Source organism: Alligator mississippiensis, chromosome 12, assembly GCF_030867095.1.
Source record: "Alligator mississippiensis isolate rAllMis1 chromosome 12, rAllMis1, whole genome shotgun sequence".
Taxonomy (NCBI): domain Eukaryota; kingdom Metazoa; phylum Chordata; order Crocodylia; family Alligatoridae; genus Alligator; species Alligator mississippiensis.
The window spans coordinates 62,371,129-62,396,512 of NC_081835.1; the positions used below are offsets into that span (position 1 = coordinate 62,371,129).

At 44.8% G+C, this 25,384-nt stretch overlaps 1 protein-coding gene across 2 annotated transcripts in view; it reads left to right on the forward strand.

Annotated features, from left to right (window-relative positions):
• COL5A1 (collagen type V alpha 1 chain) overlaps positions 1-25,384 on the forward strand; it is a 230,191-nt gene that overhangs the window by 190,711 nt on the left and 14,096 nt on the right. For both annotated transcript variants that reach the window (XM_014603741.3, XM_014603740.3), the window contains exons 38-63: positions 474-527; positions 3,488-3,595; positions 4,479-4,568; positions 4,703-4,756; positions 5,407-5,514; positions 8,790-8,897; positions 9,569-9,622; positions 10,068-10,121; positions 10,326-10,433; positions 10,533-10,586; positions 10,696-10,803; positions 11,717-11,770; positions 12,442-12,549; positions 13,888-13,941; positions 14,728-14,781; positions 15,238-15,291; positions 15,981-16,034; positions 16,828-16,935; positions 17,754-17,807; positions 17,900-17,953; positions 18,845-18,952; positions 19,807-19,860; positions 21,400-21,435; positions 22,359-22,412; positions 22,875-23,133; positions 24,041-24,153. In XM_014603741.3, coding sequence (XP_014459227.1) covers positions 474-527; positions 3,488-3,595; positions 4,479-4,568; positions 4,703-4,756; positions 5,407-5,514; positions 8,790-8,897; positions 9,569-9,622; positions 10,068-10,121; positions 10,326-10,433; positions 10,533-10,586; positions 10,696-10,803; positions 11,717-11,770; positions 12,442-12,549; positions 13,888-13,941; positions 14,728-14,781; positions 15,238-15,291; positions 15,981-16,034; positions 16,828-16,935; positions 17,754-17,807; positions 17,900-17,953; positions 18,845-18,952; positions 19,807-19,860; positions 21,400-21,435; positions 22,359-22,412; positions 22,875-23,133; positions 24,041-24,153 — 2,118 coding nt within the window. The remainder of the gene's footprint in view (positions 1-473; positions 528-3,487; positions 3,596-4,478; positions 4,569-4,702; positions 4,757-5,406; positions 5,515-8,789; positions 8,898-9,568; positions 9,623-10,067; positions 10,122-10,325; positions 10,434-10,532; positions 10,587-10,695; positions 10,804-11,716; positions 11,771-12,441; positions 12,550-13,887; positions 13,942-14,727; positions 14,782-15,237; positions 15,292-15,980; positions 16,035-16,827; positions 16,936-17,753; positions 17,808-17,899; positions 17,954-18,844; positions 18,953-19,806; positions 19,861-21,399; positions 21,436-22,358; positions 22,413-22,874; positions 23,134-24,040; positions 24,154-25,384) is intronic.

Here is a 25,384-nt window from a genome sequence, read left to right on the forward strand (position 1 = left end):
TGTATTACTAGCCAAGATAAAGTCATAATTTTCTTCACTATCTCCTCCAGTCTCACCGATTTCATGAGTGCGAAAAGTGTTTATAAATATAATACGGTCAGATCCTCAAAGCGGATAAATCACAGCGGCTCTGTTGAAATAACAGAGTTGTGCCGACTTCTCCCAGCTGAGGACCTGATCAACCTCTTAGAAATGGCTCGTTTCCTGAGCCCATGGAAAACACAGCTCTACTGGAAAGGGTTTGCTGATCTTTTTTCCAATTATGGCTCTGTGAATTAATAGAAAGGTATATGCCATCTCCTGGGATATGTCTGCTCGATTTCTTCCTTTTATTGTCTTCAGTTTTCTCCATCCTTCCTAACTGATGATAAGTTTTAACAGAGGAGAGGCAGTCAAGCAGAATGCTAGGATTATATGCCTTCACGTGTCTCACGGCTAAGCACCATGTATTCTTCTTTTTCTTTTCAAAACAGGGTTTCCAAGGCAAGACAGGACCTCCAGGTCCTCCAGGGGTTGTTGGCCCTCAGGTAAGTCAGTCACTGCCTTCCTGCACTGCTTAATCCTACCTACATATCCCAGTTGACTTGTAAGTGCCGGAGACTGCCTAGTTTAGCTAAGCTTCTGGGAGAATGAATAGACTAGCGGTTTCAAAAGGATCTTTGGCCACATCCAGGAGAATTTGACCTCTTTGTAAACCCTGGCTGGAAATGGTTGTGAACACCCAAAATCTCTTTCGCTTCATTTTGGATTGAATTTTACTCCTGTATCTCTCCTCAGAGACCCAGCCTGTCAAAGGCACCTTCCAGCATCTCTCAGGATACAGCACTGAGATAAAACTGCCCTTGAAATCAAAGGGCTGAATAAATCATCTTTCCCTTCTGCTCAGTGAAGTCACTTCAGATTTGCTGTGAAGCTGGGAGCAGCAGGACTGACTGGGATTTCACTAACCCTGAAGTAAATCAGGAACGAAGGAAGTTAATGCAGTAATATTGGTGTCAACGTGGTGTAAGAGGAGAATCGGTTGCAAAATTTGGCCTGTTGGGTGTCTCAACACAAGTTTATACTACTTGCATTCAGGACTTGTAGTAGAGATGATCTCTTTTATTAGACCAACAAGATTTTTGCAACAAAAAATTCTTTAATTGCAAGTTTTTGGGCACAAACACCCTTTATCAGGCCTTGGAGAAAAGATTGTAAAAGTTCCCCTGGGTAGAAATGCAAGTTCATATTTCATAGGATTTCACAGAGGAGTCAATAGATGGAAAACGCCTCTGGGCTAGCAGTTCATAGCTGGTGTGGAGCCGCTCACCTCCTGATTGCCTTTTCCTCTAGACCAACTGGGTACCTAATACTTGCATATTATTTTACTGCAAGACTTTGTTGCTTTAAAAGCAATGTTGAATGGCTGCAGAAGGGACTGATATGTTCCATGGCAAGATGGATTTGAAGCAACATTGCTGTTAAATTGCTTTACTTTCTGGGGAAATGTTCTTTAATGTAGTTTTAGACTATTGCCAGATGCTACCAAACCTTTTCAGTCCCAGCCAAACTCTGTGCAGCTTCCTGTACAAATAAAAACTGCATTATGTGAGCAAGCTTTTTTTATTGCAAAGGTTTTCGATTGAAGGGGGACTGATTTATATGAGAGTTGTTCACTGTTTAATTACACAGTAATCAAGTTATCCTTTCAAATTGACGGCAGTGTAAATTCTGTATTACAAGGCAAATGCATGCATACTTTGAAAGCAGACTTTATGCCAACTATATTGAGCTCTGCAAAAATAGTGTAGCCTGCAGAAAGAGGGCATAATTATTGAACCATTGAACCTATAATTGATGTCACCTTCTAATATATCATGAGATATAAAATTCAATGGTTCTTTCCTCTTCGGTGTGTAATTCTGTGTAGTTCACATGTTCTCAAATACTGTAGTTGCAAGATTGTTTACCAAAAGTGACTTTTTTGCTGTCCAAAATCAGATTGTACCAGCAGACAGAAATTCCAGAATAATTAGTTTGTTCGTCCCCAAGTGCTTGCCCACAAGTATTTCACTTCCAGTGCTCATACGCACCCGGAACGAGACTCTTGTTCGACAGCGATGTCCCCCTGGGAAACACCCATGTCTTGCACAACATCCGACGTCTTGTAGCCAAAGGCAGAAAAGGCCAGGATGGCTGCAAGTGTCCCCCAGGTCCTCGTGAAACCAGTGGCAATGTGATGGACCACCTGCACCTGCACAGTGCAAGTCTTCAGACTGTGCCTGTGCTCCTTGTATAATAGGCTGAGATCACTGTATGACGCCAGCAGATGCCACACAGACATGTTGGTTCCTCAAGGGATGCCATTTTGCCCTCCTCTTCCTAGCAAGACAGGCAGCAGATATATCACTTGGTCCTTTTAGTCTTTGTTTTGTTCCTAAAGCTGAGACCAGTCCAATGAATGGGCATAGTTTTTTGCAGGGTACCATATTACAGGTGCTAATGAACAGCATCATGGCACATGCAATACCCCCAAGTGAGGAGGAGCGTGTACGTGGCTTCTCTTCCACCTTTGGTCCTGGTGCATCGGTAACCGCAGTGCATCTCTGGCTTACACCTGCCAGGCAGATCAATATTGTAGCGGATCATCCCCGTGAACAGTAATTGGCAGATCATGACTGGTCGCTCAAGAGCTCCGTTCTCCAAGATCTCCTCTGCATCCGAGGGTGGCTAAGGGAAGACCTGTCGTGTGTGCCCAAAACGAGGAATGCCACAGACTGCTCCAGCAGCGGAGCTAGCCATGATTTCATCGAACGCCTTTTTGAGTACATGGGCACTGGAACTGAGACATGTTTTCCTCCAGTTCCTTTCATGCAGAGGGTCTTTGGGAGAATTGTGCAGCCCTAACAAATGTTATGGTGAAGACAGCCTGGGTGCTTGGACCCGACGGGCTTGTCATCCTGGCCCTGCTTCATGCTTCCAACGCTCCTGGATGTGATGATGTAGAGGCAAGGCCCTGTGCCCAGACCCAGCATCCTTACATCTCCTAGGTGGATGTTGGACGACTAATATCCATAACAGATCCTGCTTATCTACAGTCCAAAGCATCCCAGCTTCTGGTGGAAAGGACTTCTCCAGACTTATGTCTGTTGCTAAAAGAAAGAGGTCTCTTTTTGGGCTCTGGAGTCGCCCGTCTCCTTTGGAAGCACAGCTAGCTGCCGTCTTATATTACTTCCTCACTCGAAAGTGTTCAGCCCTCTTCCTTAGCTCTGGACGGGTACACTTAGGGGCATGCTGATCTCTGTTCATCAGCCTGCTGTCAAAGATCACACTGCTTCTCAGCAACGGCTGTCTAGATTTTCAAAGGTCTCATTCACATTTTCTGATGTGCTAGACAGCCCGTCATCTTGGGACCTCAGCACTGTGTGAACAGATTTGTATTCACTCCTCTCATTGCTTGTTTCACTGGCTTTGAACACCTTCCTTTGTGTCCCCCTGATTTTCTTAGGGTCCTACTGGTGAGACGGGTCCGATGGGTGAGCGTGGACATCCAGGCCCACCTGGTCCGCCAGGTGAACAGGGGCTTCCTGGACTCACTGGAAAGGAAGGGACCAAGGTATGTGGCTGCACATGTCTTCTGACTCCTATGCCATCCAGAGCTCAGGTCTGTGTTGGGAGATGATGCTCAAGGCGCAAGGATGGAAGAGAGGGCTGGTTCCAGTTAGAAATGGAGGTACCTGTGCCTGTTTGATGACCTCTGAGTGATCTGCTGGGAGTTGAGTGGATAATGCCAAGTGTCTGTTCCCCCACCCCCAATTTGCAGGTATAATTTGTGCCTGCCATTGACCTGAGGGACAGTCTGGGTGCCCATGCCCATAACAGACTGATTGCAAGTTGGGGGTGACGGGTATTACGATTTGCACATCAAGCAGTGACTTAACTAAGGCTGTCCCTCTTGTGAGCAAATCCCTGCCTTTACATGGGGTGGCATTTCCACCTGTATGTAACCTGAAGCAGGAACCCCAAACCTGAATTGTCCCAGTCCCCTAAATGTTGGATCAGTATTCCTCAATTAACAACTCTCTTGATAACGAGCGGAACCAGAGCCAGAGATCTACATATGGTCTAAACTTTGGGAGATAAGACCTCCAAAGCCGAGACCCAGACCTGGATTTGAATGATGCCACTCCATCCATATTGTACAAAGGGGTTTCTTTTTGTTTCTTTTTTTTGCCAGAGATCCCCCTTCATCAGTATCTCCTGTGGAGTTTAAGGTTTTCTAGTTGAGCAAGCAGTTAAGATGACAAGTTACCCTTGGCTAATGTGGTGTATGGGGCCTCTTTTGTAGATCCAAGCCTGGCTGGATGAAGGGAGAAGTTTCAGAGAAGAAATAGAGACTTGCAAGTCCCAATAAGAGTGTCTGTATTGAGAAGCTGGTGGAAAAACCTTGTATTCTTGCTGATTGCAAAGTTTAAAAGAATGAACACTTTTCATTTCAGGGTGACCCAGGTCCCGCTGGCCTTCCAGGAAAAGATGGACCACCTGGTTTAAGAGGCTTCCCTGGGGAGAGAGGTCTCCCTGGCCCCATTGTAAGTTAAAGCCCCCATTACCCTTCCCATTGAATTAATGAGGTACATAATGCCATGTGATGTAAGATAAAGATATACTACCACGTGCTCTTTGAGAATGATGCTCTTTTTCTTCTCTTTTGCTTTGCTTCTAGGGAGCTCTAGGGCTGAAAGGCAACGAAGGTCCTCCAGGTCCCCCAGGCCCAGCGGTAAGTTTTAGCTCCAAGCCTTTGCGTGGCACCATGTAATACATTTGCAGGCCTTATAAGAAACTACAGAAAACTAGAAGTTGTTTAACAGCCATTATTCCATGTTGGTGTTAATGGCTACATATGTGGGCATCCTTTTATTTTACCTGACATGCAGGCAGTAGCTCTGTGTGGGAGCGTGCTAGTCAGGAAAACATTTGATGAGCAAAGGGACTGGATGTCTCGGGCATTTGCAGTGGGGGATCTGGGCTTTTTACTTCTAAATAACTCGCCGTGCCCACTGCATGTTGGGATTTCTCATGCAGCAGAGCTGAATTGTCTTCTGGAAGACAACGATCATCATCAAACCCTTTTTGCTTAATTTAGTGATGAAATGGCAGGTGCTTTTGTTTTCAAGCTCTGATAACCGAGTTCCTGCACCATCTAGAGACGAACTCAGTTGTTCACTGGGGTTTAGTTACAAGAAGAGTCTACAAGACCCCTTGGGTTCATGGTGCAGAGTTGGTATCTGACAGTGCCCCGTCTCATTGCACTCTCTTAAATACTGACGTTTACACTTCAGGTGTTTCCTCCAGCCTAATTTGGCGGTCCAATCTCCCTCCATCATTTTACATGCACATGATGCCTTTCCTCCCATGTCCCCCCAACAGGGTTCTCCTGGTGAGAGAGGTCCTGCTGGTGCAGCTGGCCCCATCGGTTTGCCAGGACGGCCCGGACCCCAAGGCCCCCCAGGACCTGCTGGCGAAAAGGGTGCTCCGGTAAGTCCTTTGCATCCAGGTGGGTGGCAACGGGTGAAACATGTCTATGTATTCAGTGTGGGGGGAGTTAGAAAATGCTTTGTGTGCGTGTGAAAATTATGCGGCACGCACAACTGAAGGTGAGTTCATCGGGCTGTCCGTGGGCTACTGAACCCCATCGCCCAAGGTACCCAAGTCCTCTAGTTCCCCTATAAATATGGCAATTTTAAGGAAGGAAATCTAACAGAGGGAATTTCTACTCCAGTGATTCTCAGCCCTGTTCCTGTAGGCTAGGGCGAGGTTTCTGCAGTGTTGCTTTCAGTTAAATTGTCTTTTCATGGAGCCGGTGAGTATTATTCTTTTGATATTCCTCGTGCGTGGTGCCAGGAGGAGGGGAGGTACATGGATACCAGGATGACTCAGCTCTAGATAGTTTAAGATGAAAGTCGAGATGTTTTCCCCTCTCCGCTGCCTTCACAGCTTCTTCCTTCAACATCTTGTGCGTGGGTGCTGAGAAAACATGCCAGTGTGAGCCCAGGCAGTGGAGCAGCCACCATCAAGGCTATACATAGGGATAAGCGAGCTGGAAAAGTACAGGGCAGAAAAGAACAGCAAACACTCCTCCTATAGTGCCATACTTTATTCACTTAGATCAGTGTGTTTTCATTGCATATGCTGTCTCCCTCTCACTCTTCACCACATTGAACAGGTGAGCCCTGCAGTCAAAATGCAATCCTGCAACCCTGTTTTGAACATCTGTGCTACAGAGCATGTATATACCTAGGGCTAGAAATGACTTGAGGAAATGAGAAGCGGTCCTCGGAGCAGGAAAAGATGGTAGAAATGACAGGTCACAGTGGTTCTCAGTGAAAAACAACCAGAGGACAGGCTCATGGGCAGCTTATTTCACCTTTGGGGCTACCGCTAGTAACCAGACCACAGCATCTCGCGTGTACTGATTGCTCCTTTTGCCTTCCTTTCCCCTGTGTCGTTGCATTTCTGTCTCTTTTGAGACCCACAGTAGTCATTTTGCAGAGGCTAAACTGAAAGAAAAATGAGAAAAATAAAGTTGCTGCGGCTTTAATATGCCCCTGACACTGCATGTGCATAAACCCGGACCTGAGTGTGAGCTCATGGTCCTTAAAGGAGAATGGAGGCAGCAGAACAAGGGGGTGGAAACATGAAACAATTATACTGGTTTTAAATGACACTGCTATACTGTGGGTCACACTGAACTGCTGCAGCTCTTCCATTTCTTTATCCCCCTGTACCAGCATAAGCAGCGCTTAGCCTCTACACCAGTTAACTATTTAGTATTACATCTGTCCACAGCCTAAATCACCTTTATAAAAAGGGGCATTGGAATTAGGCAAAGAAAAGTCACAACTGTCAGTTTAATTGCAAAACTCCTGGCAAAGAAAGAAGTACAGCTCCTTAGCTCCACTGTCTAGGAAAGCAAATCTTCTTCCCATCAGGCTTAGGTTGTTCTTAGATGCTCAGAAAGCTTCCTTGAATGCAAATGCTTTGCTATGCTAAAAGACAGTGGGTCAGCTGCAGACACCTCCCTATAGTAGATTCACCCCAAAGCTATGACATGTCACATCATCTTCAGGAGGATAAAATAGGATTATGATACTGTCATGCCTCTTTGGAATAACTCGCTAGCTATAAGGCTAACTAAAATCTGTTTTTAGATTAACTATCCACTTCCAGAAAACCCTGCAGTGCTTCTTCTGCTGTCCTTGCCTAGCAAAGCTTGCCGCTTACGTGTATGCGCAGCCTTCAGCATGTGTGGAGCTGGCCATCCTGAGTGGTGCCTGTGGGTACTGATGCAATATAAATATGTCGATAATAGCAGAGAATGGGAAGAGTCTGTTTAGAGCAGTCTGGGTTAATGGCAGAGGCAAACACTGAAGTATGACTTGTTAACTGGACCTCAGAATAAGGAGGGGAAAAAAAACAGGGAATTGCTCAGATCTTGCTGTGCTAATGGTCTTCATTGTATGAGTCGAAGTAGATAGATGGGTGGGTGAGTGAATGCATCTAGCTGTTTTCTGCAGTCCTTTACTCTGTGGGAATATATTGTATCATGCCATCAGTATAGTGAGATGCTTCTTTATATATCTATATCTATATCTAGATATAGATACTGATATCTATATAAATATAGATATAGATCTCTCTCTCTCTCTGTCTCTGTCTCTCTCTCTCTATATATATATTTTAAAGCACAGCTCTGCATCTCTCACAGAAGAAGCCCGTTTGCCTAAATCCTACCCGGCCTGTTGTCGGGGATGCATGTCGCTGACTTCGATTTTTTGAATCACACACATCACATTCAGCCTCAAATCCCTGGAAATGGCCAAATACTGGTCTCGGTGATTTCAGACTGAGCTAGGACATTTATGTTGATTGATTTGTGTTATTAAAGGTGTGTTTTCCCCACTGCATTCTGCATTTGGTGGTTTATTGAAAGCTGTAGCTGCTAGTCCTGAGGCAAGAATTTCCTCTTGAAACAGCTTTATGAACATCTGTACAACAGGGTATATGTATGATGTGTTATTGGACAGATGAATAGGCAATTTATCAGGCATCTAATCATTTACAACAGGGCACCCAGGATTCAGATACAATTAAAGTATGTGCTAGGGAACCGGAAAAAACATCAGCCATTCAGCTCATATAAACAAAGGCAAATTCAACTGCAGACACAGTCCTAGGAATACAAGGAAGTTGGAAGCCAGCAGAGGTTGCCTTCTCCACTTAAGATATGCTTAATTGCTCAGGAAATACAGATGAGAGGTCAGTCTCCTTAAGAAACCGACTGTGATATGGAGTAGTCAGAGAAAGAAAGTATACCTTACCGTAGAGAGAGCTAGCATTTCCTACTAATTGGCTAGAGTGAGAGTTGATAAGAATCAGATCACGGCAATCAAAATGCGTTGCAGTTTTGTTCATCACCCAGAGAAAAAGACAAGCAGATAAATTGGGATCCAAAATAATGATGCTATTATGGTTTGGAATTGCAACAATAATTCAGATACTTGCTGTCAGGCTTTCCCCCCCCCTTTTTTTGCTTTCTTTTTTCTTTTGAGATGGAAATTGTGGCTGGGTTCTGACAGCGAGCACCAGCAAGTTATAAACCGTCTACCAGATACCAGTTGTATTGTGTGCTCTCATATGATATCAGAAACCACTGGCAGATGACAAGTAATGATGACATTAATGAGACTTTATACTTGACTCGGGAAATGAAAAAGAGCATTGTCCAACGTGCATGCTTATTGCACCTCCAGGGCGAGAAAGGACCTCAGGGTCCAGCTGGTCGTGATGGCATTCAAGGCCCAATCGGGCTCCCCGGTCCCGCAGGCCCTGTTGGTCCGCCAGGAGAGGATGGAGATAAGGTAAGAGAAGGCTCCGCTTGGATCAGCAGCCGTGTAAAAAGCCCTTTTCCCTTTCAGCAGACCTGCTGCTGGTGTGAGGTCAGAATTGGAGCGGCTCCATTTAGTGGTGCAAGTTAGCTTTTCCTACTTTTGCAATCCTGTTAGCTCTGTGAAGCTGGAAGAACTGAGAGAGAATTGCATAGATTATTTTCCTTGTTGTTCATCGTCAACAAAATTACTTACCGTGCTCCAGTCGGTAACCCTTCTGGGCCTATCCCATGTGTCATTGCCCCAGTTATTGTGGGGGGGGGGGGGGGGGGTTGTGCATGTTCCCCAAAACCTACAACAACAAACCCCTTTGGAGATAAGGGTATTCAAAGTTGATAAGCAGGGATACTCCCTTCATTCTCGCTTTCTCTGCTAGCAAGATTGGTGCAATATTTTCAGTACCTACCAGCAGTTGAGAGAAGTCGTCATCAGCGAAGAAATACCGTTATGTCAGAATATAACTCAGTTATATCAAATATAATATAATCAGCTATATCAAAATGCCTGTGGGAAGTTGACTTCTATTGGTTGAGGTCCCAAAATGCTAGGTTATTGGAGAACACGATGTTTGATAGCATGGTGTTTGAGGTATGCAAGTGCTTACTGAGCGGTATGAATGAACTGTATATTTTCATATCCAACAGGGTGAGATTGGAGAACCTGGCCAGAAAGGAAGCAAGGGTGACAAAGGCGAACAGGTAAGTTTGAATTGCATTATACAGGAAAAGCCTTTTTTTTGCATTTCACAGTTGGTTTGGGCATCTCCAAGGCTATGTCTTGGGGAGCATCTCTCCTGGTGGGACTATAAGACTGGGCAAAGGTTCACTCAAGTGTAGGGACCCATTGACCTTTGGCGGGTAAGCGACACCAGTTTCAATATGCGGCAGCAGTCAAGAGAGTGATGTGGCTAGCATTAGCCTTTGACTTCTCCGCTTGACTGACCAGGCAGCCCCTTACAGCTGGGTGAGTTGGGGACAGTCTTTGGCACGAGTTGGGAAGGAAGCTGGAATTCATGCCTCTGCAGCGTTAGTGAGACCCTGTGACTATTTTGCAACCATGTCATTGGGGGGGGATCAGGAGATGGTTATTTTGCATTATTGATGGAACTATAAACTTACATATTGAATATCTGTTTCTTAACAGGGTCCACCAGGTCCTACAGGGCCTCAAGGTCCAATTGGTCAACCAGGTCCAGCTGTGAGTATTGTTGCCATTATTAATTACCATATTTTCCCTATAAGCTAGCCATGAAAAATACTACAAACATAAGATTTAATGTCGGTCCAGCCTGTGGTCTTTGCATCAGCGGGAGGTCAGTCACTGACTCCAGTGAGAGGTGGGAATAGGGGCCCTGGATATAATATGTATTTCTGTTTAAATCGTGTTAAACTGTCTCTCTAGGGAGCTGATGGTGAACCAGGTCCTAGAGGACAGCAAGGCCTGTTTGGTCAGAAAGGTGATGAAGGCCCAAGAGGTTTCCCTGGTCCCCCAGGCCCAGTGGGTTTGCAGGTAATTCCCAGTGCTATGGGATATATGGGGTTTTGAGTTATTCAGTTGCTCTTGTGATGTTTCCCACTGAACATATCCCCTCTGATTATGTTCCTGTAGGGCTTGCCTGGGCCACCTGGTGAGAAGGGAGAGACGGGTGATGTTGGACAAATGGTGAGTGATGCCTAGATCTCCCCTTAACTCCAGTGCTAGCTTTGGCATCTAGTCCACATGGTTTGTTTTTTTCCTTCTTGTTATCTAAATATGTCTCCCCTATTTATAGGGCCCGCCAGGTCCACCTGGGCCAAGAGGTCCTTCCGGGTCCCCAGGAGCTGATGGTCCCCAAGGTCCACCTGGTGGAATAGGAAACCCTGGGGCCGTGGGAGAAAAGGTAAAGCACATTGAGCAGGTCTGACTGGGCTCTCCTTAGAGTCAGAGGGACGTTTTCTATGACTCCAATGGAAACAGGATTGCCACGTGGTACTAGCATTACCAAGGACTCTGTTAACAAGCCAAACTTCTCTATTAAGAGACCAGTTATCAATTAGAAAGGGGGGGAAGATGAAAAACTCTGTCCCTTGCTGGATGCTCTTACCATCTGAAGACTGACCCTCTCGGTGACATGAGTTTTGATGGGGAAGAGCAGGTGAATAAGTGTCCACGAACTGCCAGGACAGCTGCTGTTTCTGTTGGCCCCGTTGAGATATCCAAGGGAATAATTGTCCTTGAGACTGACCTACGCTTCCGCTAATAGGGCCGCTTAATGGAGACAGGCAAGGCTGAGTGGGGAAGATTGCACCGTCAGTGACATGATGCATGCACTTGATGTACAAATAAGTAGGTGCCTTTTGCAGAAGGCAGCTTCTACCTGCCGTGAATATATTTTTTTCCTCCTTTGCAAAAGGCAGTGAAAATTCAGCTGCCCATACATGTTGGTGTTGTGATTGCTTCTTAATTATACTCAACATGTTATTGAGATGTTAAACATCCTCCGCTCCTGCTGGCAGTGGGAACAGAAGGTGGCTAGCACCTCACCAGAGCACTCAGCATCTTTCTGAGCTTAGCCTTCAGTGAGCTTAGGCCCATATAGTAAAAGAGTGGTATTGATTATACATGATATTTTAACATGAGCTATTTGAATGTTTTAGTCAAAAAATTCCCAACCAAAAGTTTGCAAGAAGTTAGCTTTTGTTCATTTTTATGACCAGCTATAATTTCTCCACTACATGAAGTAAATGCCTGCTTTGAACTAAATAGTGTGCTAGCAATAGTAAGAAAATCATAATATTTTTCCCAATTCATAGGGTGAGCCCGGTGAATCTGGTGAGCCTGGTCTTCCTGGAGAAGGTGGCCCTCTGGTAAGTGAGATGTTGTGGTCTCTAAATAGATACCTACTTTGACTTTATCCAAAATGGAACAGGATTTGCAGCTTAATGAAACTGCTGGGTCAGGGTAGCCATATGGTTGTGGATCTCCATAACATGAATTCGACTCTACATGTCTGAACTGCTTCAGCAGGCCAGCAGACCTTCTGTGTTTGGACGATGTGTTTTGCAGTGGCTCCCTCAGGAAAGCTGGACAAAACATTTTTGCATTTTAAAGACAAATGCAGATGTAGTCCCACCAAAACAGTTCATGAACTCATCATAGCCTGGGGGAGCTGGAGGCTTAGTAGGGGGCTCTGTAGAGTAAGTGCCAATGTTATATAAGGCTGTAGATGGGAGCTGCAGGGCCTGAAATCTGTCTTCTGCTTTGGAAGGAAGGGCTCTGGACCTCAGGAGGCAGAGCAGACTGCTAAATGCTGCAGCCGACAGCAGGCTGGCATTGCCGTGCTATGGTATGGTTACATAAAAGCTTGTTATTCTTTACTATGCATTGTCCACGCCATAATAAGAACAACACAGGTGCTATTGAATGCCTTTGAAGGATTTGGAGGAGAGAGTCTCTTTGGAGAATGCATAAAATTAAATGCACGAATGCCAGCTTTGCTGTTCTCTGGATAACAAAGAGATCTCATTTTTCCTTGCAGGGTCCTAAGGGAGAAAGAGGTGAGAAGGGAGAAGCAGGCCCCTCTGGTGCTGCCGGTCCTCCTGGCCCCAAAGGTCCACCGGGTGATGACGGTCCCAAAGGTAGCCCTGTAAGTACTGTAATGTGTCTTGTTGGAATAGTGCCCTCCTCTTGCTAAACAGAGGATTATTTTGGGGTGGCTGCGTTCAAAAGATGCTCAGGGCGTTTTAGGTGATTTAAGTCAAATGAGCCATACCTTCAAATGGTGCAAACCAATTCCTTTGGTGATTATTGCGAGGAAAAGCTGCAGCTAATAGTAGTTTAACCTAATGCAGAATGAACCGATCTCCTCACATTCGGGTGAAATTCATCTCTGCTTGCAGGTTTGATATGAGGACCTGGCCCATACAGCTTATTTTTAACACTTGAGCAGTGCATAAGACGTTGAGTGGCCCTCTGCCCAGGAAGGAACCATGTAGGACAACGTGTTTATTAGAGATCAGTTTTCTTTACAGCATGATTGTGTTGTGGGCTTTGTACATCTAGAGCCAGATGCTTAGCTGATGTAAACTGTCAAAGCTCCGTTGAAATCTGTGGAACTACACTGCCTTGAGCAGCATTTTTCTTGCCCAATTTTTTTATTATTTTTAATTTCATTGGCTGAAGAAATTTGCTCCATGATAAGCAAAGATGGCATGAAATAATAAAGGAAGCGGGGGAGTTAGTCATCTGTCTGAGCAGATGGGCCTTTGGAATAGCATGCTATTGGTCGATGCCTACTGTGTGAATATTATCCCAGGGATCAATTGAAATATGCACTAGACATTGGCTGGGAAGAAGAGCAATGCACTCGAACGCTTACATGTTGTGTGATGCCCCCCGAGTGAAAAATACTGTGCCCAAAGGGTGAGATCATCAGCTGGTGTTAAACTGAGCTGCCTTTTTGCTTCATTGGATCGGCGCTGATTTACTTCGATGTAATTAAATTGTAATTGAGAGCTGCCTTTCATCATATCCTGCCTGTACGCTGCAAGCTACTGCCGGCAACCAGTGCTCAACCCCCAAATGCAGCCCCTCCCCACACTTGGTTAAGAGTTCATGTCCGAATCCAAATTTCAAAGATGACCCCTCCTTCATCTCTGTCATGAACCAGATGAAAACGTCCAGATCTGAACTTCTTAAAATTGCGGAGAATTTCTTTGACTTTCCCCTCTGAACATAATGGAGTGAAACAAACATTGAGCATTGACTCTGAGGAGCTTTTCTCCAGGCTGGTATTGATTGCATTGACCAAATCTCAAGATTTATATTCCATTGAGTTTCATGGAGCTGAACTTTAAGTACGTCTCAGCTCTGGGGCTCAAGACTTGGCTGTGTACAGTGGCTATTTCTGTGTTTGGGCTAATGATTTGGGGTTGTTTTGCAGTAGCAGAATTGACCTTAGGAAACCCCTCTCTTTCCTTTGCAGGGTCCGGTTGGTTTTCCTGGTGACCCTGGCCCTCCTGGAGAACCTGGCCCAGCTGTAAGTACCCATCTTGTGGAAATGATCTTTGCTTCCTCTACTGTTACCCTATGAAATACTTCCAAGTCTTGTCCTACCACCACCAGCAGAAGTGCTGGAATTAGGTTTTCCTCTCTTGCAAAAGGAGGAGTGGAAATTTCTACCAATGCTGTTTTTCTGACTTATATATAACACTGGGCAATGATGGCATTCATCGGTTTTGCTGTCCTCCAAATCTTCGAAAAAATACTTATGTCAGTAAGGCTGCAAACAAACGTCACTTTTGTCCCAAGATAAAGCATTTTATCCCAGGACAAAGTACAGCGATTCAAACAGCTACACCCATTGTCCTGGGATAAATCCTAAAAAGGTTTATGGGATAAGAAGTGCTAGCAATTTATCCTGGGACGTTGCAAAGTGCATCTGAATGGTGGTCACAGGATTGCATCCTTGCATCCATGGCAGAAAAGCAGCAGTGCATTCAACCACTCACTAAGCCCTGATTAGAAGGCCAATGTGTGTACATGCCAATCCCAGGATATTCCTGTTCTGGGACAAACATAGGCACAGTGTGTTCAGGAGCAAGTGCAATGTTTCTTCCTAGCCTAAGAGTTTGTATTTGCTGGCATTTTCTGTGAAAATTTTCAAGAAGCATGACTTAGTCCCGCTCTTATAAAGACAGCCGAGTTGCACGTACATTCACTGCATTTGCCCTTTGCTCCTGGTGATGCTGTTAGGATGGACCGCTTTGACCTGGAACAGGAAAAAGAGAAACACATAGTGAATAAACCTTGCTTCTTCTCCTAGGGTCAAGATGGTCCCACAGGTGACAAAGGTGATGATGGTGAACCTGGTCAGACTGTGAGTACACTCAGATAAACGTGATCTATTATGTATTTGGAGCAGCTTCCACAGGTTCAATTCCTAGGCCTAATCTTTGCCCAGGCTACTAGAAATATAGGAACACATATAGGGGGAGATTTCCAGAGAGACAACCAGCAGCTATAAACCCAGCTTCCATCAAGGCTAAGTTCCTGTGCTGCCTCTGCTTATAAACCCAGCTGCAATAATACACTGCAGCCCTCAGGAATAAATGTCAACGGTTAAGTATGTTTGAAATGTATCTTACCTTGCCTGCATGATGGGAACGGGGTGATGAAAGGAAATACCAACTTCATCTCCAACAAGTGAACAGAACTTGTACAATGCCTCTATTCCTAATGCTAATGCGGGCTGGAGTCGGGCTGATTATATGTTACTTATCTGTTGTGTTTCTTTGGCATGTCATGGATTGTATTTTTTCCACATGAAACCTAGGGATCTCCTGGTCCTACTGGAGAACCTGGCCCATCTGGTCCACCTGGGAAAAGGGTAAGCTAATCTTTGGACATATATGCACACTTTGGTTAGGTGCATGAAGTAGGGACTGTTATTTTCCTTTTAATTCCAGCAGGCCTTACCCAAACAATTATTTTTTTTAAGTTCTGATCAAATGGGATCACCTGTTTTCTATAGCTACATTTGTCGATCTGATAAAACACGAACCTTATAATATTGTCATGTTTATGTATAGGATGTCATAGCTCAGTCCTCGTGTAGTGCAAATGCTGAAAAAGCCAGCTGTGTTGTGTCAGTGATGGATAAAGTTCTGGTCCTCAGTTATCCCTTAGAATTACTAAGAGATGACGTAAATCTGCCCATTGCCTATTGAAATGCAATAGGTTGTTGGCACTGTTGTAAGAAGTTTAGGACTCCATCAAAAGCCCATGAAGATCAGGAGAAAGATGCCCACTCATTTGCAAAGCCTTTCAGATCTTTGGTTCCCCCCCAAAAAAGTGAGAAAAGATTTGCCTCACCTTTCCTTTATTCAGTATTTCTTGCCAAATCTGGATAGGGGTGAAGAGCGCTAATTTATAAGGGAGTTATTTTTTTAATTCATTTGCAAGTTGAGATCAAAGCACTATTTTTCTCCTTGCAGTATCTCTCTATGTACCCCCCACTGCAGATACTCTAGGTTACTTGAGGACTAACATTGCAATGCTTCTGCTTCATGTTCATAGGGTCCACCTGGCCCAGCAGGTCCTGAAGGAAGACAGGGAGAGAAAGGAGCTAAGGTAAGGAGTGAACTTATTTGAGCAAGGTCCTTAGTGATGCCCTCCACAGTCTAGTGTTCAGCACACCTCATAAAATCCAGCGTTAAAAGACCAGGATGTCAAATTCACTTTGTTTCAACCAATGGCAAAGTTAAAATATGGGGCTATGAGCCGCAGATGCAGATTTTTATGTTCACTCCTCTTTTAAATGCTTGTTTCATCATTTAACAAACTCCACTGAGATAATTATGACTTTGCAAAAGGCCGGAGAACATGGGGTTTGGGGTATCAAGTTCCACACGCTGAAGTTGGCTGTTCTGGAAATAGGTCCGTGCATGCAGGGTTGTAAAATATCATAAAGCAAACATGACATCATCATGACAAGGATTGTTGCAATAACAATGCAGAGCCAAATTTAGAGCAGTTTTCCAAACGGTGCTGCAAGTTATGGCCTTATGATTTTAACTGCGTTTTGGCAGCATCCAAGAGCTTCTGCCGTGAATCGAAACCCAGCTGTAACAGGCATTGAACAACCCAGAACAAAACGATGGGTTCTGCCCCAAAGAGTTTAGCGCATGACTCATGTGGGTCAGCAAACCAGCAGAAAAGGGTAAAAATACTGGCATTTTGAGGTGTGACATTCAGTGGGTGCACAAAGCAAAGCACAAAGAGCAGCTAGTGGAAATATGTTTTTAAAAAGTCCATAGGGAGGGAGTTCCTCTATGACATGGGGTCCATTTAGCTGTCATTAGACTATATGGAAAATAAATTGGTGGCCTGTTGAATACTACATCGCTTTGTCTCTTGTCCTCAGGGTGAAGCTGGTTTGGAAGGACCCCCTGGGAAGACGGGGCCAGTTGGCCCTCAAGGAGCGCCAGGGAAGCCTGGCCCTGATGGCCTTCGAGGAATTCCTGGCCCGGTGGTGAGTTATTCCCAGACTGAAAAGAGCTCCTGAAAGCTTCTGAATAAGAAAAATGACCACAGCTTAGATTTAAGCCTCTATTAGGATGGCTTTTATTCCATGCACCATTCTGGCTGGGCCACAAAACCCAACAGTCCTTGCATTCAAGTGCTTTGACATCCGGTGGTCGGTGACTCGAGTAGATGAGTCACGGCTAAAACTCATTGCCCCTCTGTTAATGTGGCATAGTCCAAGTCTGCCAACCTTGCAAGCGTGAGAAGGCCTTTTCTTCTCCAGACCTTTTGCTTGGCTGCGGGATGGGAAAGCTGGCTCCAGTCGGTGTTTATTGTTTATGGGAAGCAGTGCGCTTTCGTTTAATTTTAGTTGTATTGATGGCTTTAGAAACTCCAACATCCTATTTTCAGGAGCAGTGTCAAGACTTAGGTGCTCAAATCCTTGACTTTGATTTCTGTGCAGCACTCAGACAAAACCCTCCTGGCAGCCTAGTCAAGAATAAGGCAGGATCTTCAAGACCAGGCGTTGTTTCATGTTATTTTACTTAAATGCAGAAAGCACAATCTGTAGCTCCTTGAAGTTGCTAGAAAGGCGTACAGCAGGCCTGGGTTGCACGTGTGACCCTTGAGCTGTTACAATTCAGCACATTTTTCAGGTCAAACCATATAATGTGTGTCTAAGTTTTAATAACGGATAGGGAATGAATCCTCCTCCTCTGCGATGGGCCCAAGCTACTGAGCTCTGGAGTGCATTTATTCTGAATGCCGAACCTGAGAGGATTGTATTATTTTTACATTGCACTGTTTGATTGTATTGTTTTACAGGGTGAACAAGGTCTCCCAGGTGCTCCAGGTCCTGATGGTCCCCCAGGCCCACTGGTATGCCCAGATCATTCAAGACTTTTGCAGAAAACTTGCATCTGGTGTTTGGTATTTTTATCTCAATGTATTTTTTTTTTTCCCCTGCAAAGGGCCCACCTGGTTTACCCGGTCTGAAAGGAGATTCAGGGCCTAAGGGTGAAAAGGTGAGATGACAGCTCAGATGCCATGCATTTCAAATTCTGGGACCCTGTTTGTCAAGACAGTAGGTAACAGACCTCGGTAGTACTGCTGTGGTCAAGACACCCAGTTGCTCATGAATGGTGCAGCTTTTGGAGTGAAAATCCCCGTGTCCGAGGTTTCTGCACTACTTAAGTGCAGTTGAAGTCCCACTGTGATGTCTTTAGTGGGGCTGAAGTGGTGCATAATAAGCCGGAGGCCATCCCCCTGCACAGGGTTGAATTTCACCCTTTATGCACAGGCCACAGCAGGATTTCACGTTGACTTGTCTGGGTGCTAGAAATGCTCTAATAACAGAAAAGGGGATTGCTGAGGACATGGTAGCGTTGCACAGCTCTTGAGAACAGGGCTTAAGAGCCCATAAGGCGTTGGTCATAAGAAATACCCCGGGAGCTCATTTGAGGATATATGTTATCAGCTGGATTCATTGCCCATGAAGAAACGTACATCGATCTGTTTGTAATCCCCCTCGTGCAGTATGAATCCAAGGTGGCCCTTTTGTCCCAGTTCAAGCTTTAGTTAGCACAGCTGTGTTGCACAGCCGCTTCGCAAGCGGTGAAAAAAAGGTTGTAGCAACTGCATCGACACCTGCCTTGCTTGAGGTAATAGCTCTGAACCTTATTTGCAGAAATTAAGATAACATATGTCAGTGCAAGAAAGGAACAGTCACTGCTAGATGACACTATTACCACGCTTGCAGCATTTCCTTTTGCGCTGGGAATTGAGGGCCGTGCCGACACGAGTAAAAGCACCATCCTTTCACCCCGTTTTGATTCTTATATTTATTGCTGACAAGTAGCTTTAATGGGAGTGCTCAAAAATGGGGATCTGAAGACGCATCTATTTCTTTTCTCTAGGGTCATCCAGGTCTGATTGGTCTTATTGGGCCCCCTGGTGAGCAAGGAGAAAAGGGTGACAGAGGTCTCCCAGGACCCCAGGGTTCAGCAGGACCCAAAGGAGAACAGGTGGGTGTTTCTAGGAAAGCTTTGGAGCCACATGTAAAACTTTTAATGACCGTGCTTTTGAGCGGATGCCAATCTTCCGTACTAGCCCAAAAGGTTCAGATCATGCCTTTGATGAGGTGGTTTAACAACAGAGATGGCCTTCTGGAGTCTGAGTTTACATCTCAGCAGGGCTCAGGGTCGTACGCTTTATGGTGAGAAATAGGTGCCACGTATCCACCAAATCGCAGGGGCGGGTACTGGAGGGAAGTTTCAGTCCAGTCCATAACTGAGTCTGCGCTGAGCGGCACGACTTGACCTGTCTGAAGGGACTCTGAACCCCCGGGCACTGCACGGTGCAGGAACGTGGCAGGTCTGGCCCGTCTATCATGGAAATAAATGAAACCAGAAAAGGAGGTGATCCTTTTAAATAAAGGATCCTTTTAAATAAAGGATTCTTCTATAAGCGGCTTTGAGCTGAGGGACTTTTGCACCTGTGTTGGGTAAGTTTTCAGGACCAGAGCCTTACTCCATAATGAGCCGTTCTGGAAGATGGACGATGGGCGGGCTTGGGGTTTGCTGTGGATTAAGATTGAGGAGATTCAGAGGGATGGTAATCCCAGAATGTTGCCATGGGGATTGAGGTTTTAAAGTCCAGAAACCAACCAGAAATCATCCAGCCACGGCTATAAGTGCTGTCCTTTTTGCTTGGCCACGTACATGCTCATTTTACATACCAGCATGCCAATTTTCATTCCGACTTTGGAGCAGAGCACTCTAATCAAGCAGGCAAATTGGAAATCTGAGCCCAAGGTGTATACTTTAAATATACAATGTGAATGCATTAAAATAAATTGTATCTTGCATTTATTCCTTAGGGTATCAACGGGCCTTCCGGCCCAATTGGACCTCCAGGTCCGCCAGGATTACCGGTAAGTCCCTGAATACGAGTCCTGAAGTCAAGCAGCAAAAGCAAAGGGCTGAGAGTTATGCCATCAGGTTTTAATTCCTGCCTTTGCCACAGATGTGTTGTGTGACCTTTGACAAATCACTTGATTTCTTTGTAACGCATCTTCCACAGAACAGGACAATTGTGCGACGCGTCTCTCCCTGAGAAGCTGTTTAAATTAGTTAGTTTGCTAGTGAAATGGGCTGAAAGGAAGAAGTTTAGGAGCACTGTGCATTATTAAGAATAAATTGTAGACGGTCATCAAGAAGCATAAAAGTCCTAGAAGAACACTTGAAGCTAATAAATGTCGCTAGTTAACTCACCCTCCCAACACCATTTAGCAAGGTTTTAGGGGAAATGACCCATTGTGTCTAGCCTAGGCTAATGTGTAGAATATAACTTCAGGGGAAGATGAGCATCACCCACATTTTTGAAGTGCTCATGTCTCTCTGCTTCCTGAGGGCTAATTCAGAATAAGCTGTACCTGCAACAATTATTGTATTCCCTGAGTGGTTTGGTTAATATTCATGGCCCATGATATGCGAGGAAACGTTTGCCAACATGAATGAGCGTTTTACATTTTAGCCCATTAAAAACTTTCAGTTCAGAGAACTACCAGTAGGAAGAGACGAGGCTCATTGATTAGCTGATAACATAGTAAAAGCAGAGCACAGCTCAATCTGCTTTTGGTAAGACGAGTGTGAGGGTTTGTTGGCTTGGCAAAGAAACAAATGGCTGGTACGATCAGCTGCCTGAGCAAATAATTTACCCTGGGTGCGTCTACACCAGACGCTAACTGTGCAGTAGCCTAATAACACGGTGCAGTAGCGTGCTGAACACAACCCTTGCTAATATGCAGCTGTGCAGTAGTATTAGGCTACTGCGCGGTTAGCATCTGTAAAAACCCATGTGCCGTAGCACCAATTCCTGCACATTGATTTAGTACTTGGTTATCCAAGTGCTAAACTTAATGCGCAGTAACGCTGGTGCATTAATGAATGTGTAGATGCACCCCCTGACAAATTGATCCTGTGAAACTGGTTCTCCCCTCCCGCTGTTTTTGCCTACTGATTTTCCTCATGTTTATTATTCACATTTATTCCACAAACACATTTGGGACGGGCATGCTCTTTATGTTGATCAGCGGCATTTATTTAAAGAGGAGGCTTTGACTGTTTAGTTATTGTTTGATGAATCACATAGTTAGGGGTTTTGTACCTGGCCTGGATCAGCACCAAGTGATTTACCCAAGTTCATGTGATACTTGTGCAACAAGATCACAGATGTGTATGAAGACTGAACATCAGCTTTCTGGAAACAAGCATCCTGGAGGCTTTCATTCAATGAAAGGATTCAGCAAGCAAAAGCAGATTACGCAAATGTTCCTGAAAAGTGGAAACAAAATGCAACTCCAGTGAATTCACAGGGAAAAAATAAATGAATATGAAATGATTTTGTATTTTGTGCCTGATCCTACTAATAAAGGCACTTAACTGCCTTTATTTTTTTTTCTTTCATACAGGGTCCCCCTGGTCCCAAGGGTGCTAAAGGGTCATCAGTAAGTATGGATGCTGCAAAGCTGAAAAGCCGAAGAATTATTAGCTGCTTAATGAACTGCCACTATTACAAATCGGTCGAGTCAAGGCAATTTGCTAAACCTGACTTGAGCAAATGCAGTCATTTCAGGCTGTCTAAAATAAAAACAGAAATAACTGGAAACATCTCTGTGATACAGTTTTTATACTTTATGAAACATCACTTTTGAAGAGATCAGAGGAGGGGACAGAGTGCATCGTGCTAGAAGAAAGCTCTTCCCGTGAAACGGGTGACCTTGCAGATAAACTGTGAAACGGGGAAGGGAGACTGGCAGGTGGTGTACTAACAAGTGTAACACAGTAAAGAGACGGGGTGGAAAACATGCCAGTTAAGTAGCTGGATCCTAGTACAGGTTCCTCCCTGTGAAGTCGGAGCTGTGGCTGTTTGAAAAATGCCAATAAATGTTCATGGGAACGTGTGCTTATCTGTATTTTCCACATATTGCGTGCATTGTTTCCCATGAGCATACAGATACTTTTTTCCAATTTCTAAAAAAACCTTTCATTTAAATTTGTCGTGTTTTAGTGGGGGGGAAGCAAACCCTCAACGTTTGACATCAAACATAACCAAGCTTTTTGAATGTTGAGCCTAACTCTTTTACTGTTTTCTAACCAAATAACAGAAAAAATCCTGTCGAAACAAACCTTTCCTACCAAAATAGCCTTTTTGGGGGGGTCAAAAAAGCTATTTTTCATGAAAGGTTTTTGGATGAAAAAATGGTGACAAAGCTCTGATTAGAACCATGTTTCCTTGCTGTAGCGGAGGGCAGACAGATGGCCCCAGTGCAGAGAGGAATTTGAGAGAAGAGACTATTAAGGATTTAAAATAAACGATGGAGGGTATTTACTGAGACTCACATGCACTCCTTTCTCTGTTTCTACCCAGGGTCCAACAGGTCCAAAGGGCGAATCTGGTCTTCCAGGGCCCCCTGGACCTCCTGTAAGTATAACCGGTCCTTCTGAAGAGTTAAAGGACACGTGGGGTTTCTGGGTGACACTTCCCACCCCTCTGGGGAACACAATATTTCTTGATTAAAGACTCCTCGTGCAAGGAGTACATGCCACAGAAGTGTAAGCACTTTCAAAATGCCGGAGAAGGAGGTAGGAAAGAAAGAAAAACAGAGAGATGTTGAAAGAGAGGAAGAAGATGAAGGAGCTTTACTTGGAAGACTTTCACCCAAGATGCAGGCCCTTAAAACTTTCCACCAGTCTACATTTTGTGCTCAGACTCTCTCTTGACAGTTTGAGCCCTGTAAAATTCAACAGGGACTGATGGTTTCTCATCAGGAACCCAACAGATCTGTGAGGTTTCCCATGTGATGCTTTTTTTGGCTCTCTCTTCTCTTTCTTCCCTGTTTTCCCCATGAAGCTCATGTTTATAAATTTTTTCCTCGCTCCCAAGGGCCCTCCTGGGGAGGTCATCCAGCCACTGCCTATCCAGTCCTCCAAGAGGACCAGGCGAAACATTGATGCCAGCCAGCTGGTTGATGATGGAAATCCTGACAACTACATGGATTACGCAGATGGCATGGAGGAAATCTTCGGCTCCTTGAATTCTTTGAAACTGGAAATAGAGCAAATGAAGCATCCTCTGGGCACTCAGCATAACCCAGCCCGGACCTGCAAGGACTTGCAGCTATGTCACCCTGACTTCCCGGATGGTATGTCCTGGGGTTGTGTGGTTACGGAGAAAGAAAACATGGTGCAAATTGTAAATCTGCATTATCTAATTGGCCGGGCTGAATTTTTTTCCCTTTGGAAAAAAAAACAAGTGAAGAGTAGGAGTACACTTCCAAAAAGAGTCCCTGTTAATGGTAGATTCTGGGGAATCCAGTCTGGCCAGTGAGCCTACACCATGGAGCAGTATGTCTGTAATTATAAGGTGCTCAAATTGCACCTTCCAAAAGGCAGAGCCATGTGATTTTTTAATCAAAATAACAGTTTGGGGGAAAAATGATTTTTCTGGTGTTTGGTTTTGTGATGGAAGAATGAGATTTTCTGCAGTGGAGGTTTTCCACCAAAAAATGGTTTTAGTTGAAACCCCCCTGTTCCAATAAAAAACGGTTTCCATGGGGAACGAAGTACCACCTCTAGTGCAAATTTGGGGATTAAGTGCTGCGCATGTGTATATAATTGTATATGCCATAATGAATGCACACGGATGTGGAGGGGGCCCTGGTTCAGCTGCAAAGCCCGGTCTGATCACTGGAGCCTTGTTGACACCGTTGCTGCCCCTGGCTCCAGCGTCTATTAATAAGTGCTAGGGTTAATGAAACATTTATGAATTTCCTCAGTTACAACAGGGTCATCAAAGCACTGCTCCATTTCTGAATTTATAATGATGTCATTATATCACATTATCCCATTTGTGTATTGGTCCTTGAGCTTTCTTATCCATGGGACTGCGTGAGTATATGAGAAAGGATCATTTATTACCCATACATTCATATACCAAAACTTTATCTCCGGATGCAAACGTGTGGGTTTGATGTTGTCCGCGTGGTGGGAGCTCCCATGTTTTCTTGCTTTATAGGTTTCATTCCTTTTTCCGTCTTCACCTCTTTCTAGGTGAATACTGGGTTGATCCTAACCAAGGATGTTCCAGGGACTCTTTCAAAGTGTACTGTAATTTCACAGCTGGTGGAGAGACCTGTATCTTCCCTGATAAGAAATCCGAAGGAGTAAGTTCACACAGACTATATTTTTCCCTCTGAAGGTAGTAATAAGTTTGTTTCCTAATGTGAATGCTCATGGCTAGTCAGTTTGTTCAGCCGGAAGTCAGTTGGAAGCTGAGATTAGAGATCCTATGCTTTTTATTTAATGTTGGATTCAAGATTAGTTTCTAAAATAATAAGGAATTTGTTTATTGAGGACATTTCACCGAATGAATAAGTGCTTTCTAAACTGTTTTAGGGCAAGCTGTTGATGCTTCTTCAAGCACGATAAATGCCGAAACTTTAATTTCTTGCTTTGCTTTATAAAGGCAAAAGCTTGCATCGGTGTATCCGCTGCAGTTCATCATGAGGTTTATTTAACCAGCTCTTTTTATCCCACATGCAGCGGTAGCTGCTAATCTGATGGTTTTGCCCTGCTGATTCTTCTTCTACTTTTTACCAAGTCTTCAGAGCGGAGCAATGTTGATCCTCTGTCATTTTGCCTGGTGTTTCCGTTGGGGTTTCCAAACTTTTATAACTCGAATTTGCAGCGTTCTTGGTATTCTGACATGCAGACCGAATCGGAGTCCATTTATTTCCTGTGCAATGATGTCTTCTGCTTTTTCAGCCTCATAATTTCAAGGATCCTGCTATAAATAACTGTCAGCACTAACACACTAGTTTTGACAGCCAGTAACTTTCGGGTGATGGTGACAAGTGTGCTAAGCGTCTTTCGGGTGATGGTGACATGTGCGCTAAGTGTCTTTCAACACAAATGCTTGAGTTATATCTGCACAGTACACAGGTAGTGTTTCAGTGGCGCCCTGAAACCCGCTATGTTGCTGTGGCTGTCTCCTAAACTGGGAGCGATTACAACCAAGGTCTTGCCAGCTAGCATAGAGGAGAGCTAATTGGCAGGCACTCAGCAGTACTAATTGACCCACCCAAAGCATCATGCAGATGTAGCTATGCTCCTTCTAGCTCAGGAGGCAGCATATGCTAGACAGCATGGCCTGCTTGAGGGTACAGCTGCGGGCACAGTCAGTTTGCCATGTAGGCAGTGCCCTTTGTTGACCCATATTTTTTTCCATTTTATTTTCTGGAGTTCATCTCCCCCGGGCATTGAAACCAGATCTTGAAATGGGAACATGCTCCTCACCCGGGGAGAGTATATGGGCTCTCGAGATGGCACCCAGAGACCGCCAAGGGGGTCTTTGCATGCAGTAGCTGCATCGGGGGGCATTCAGGACAGCCCCTG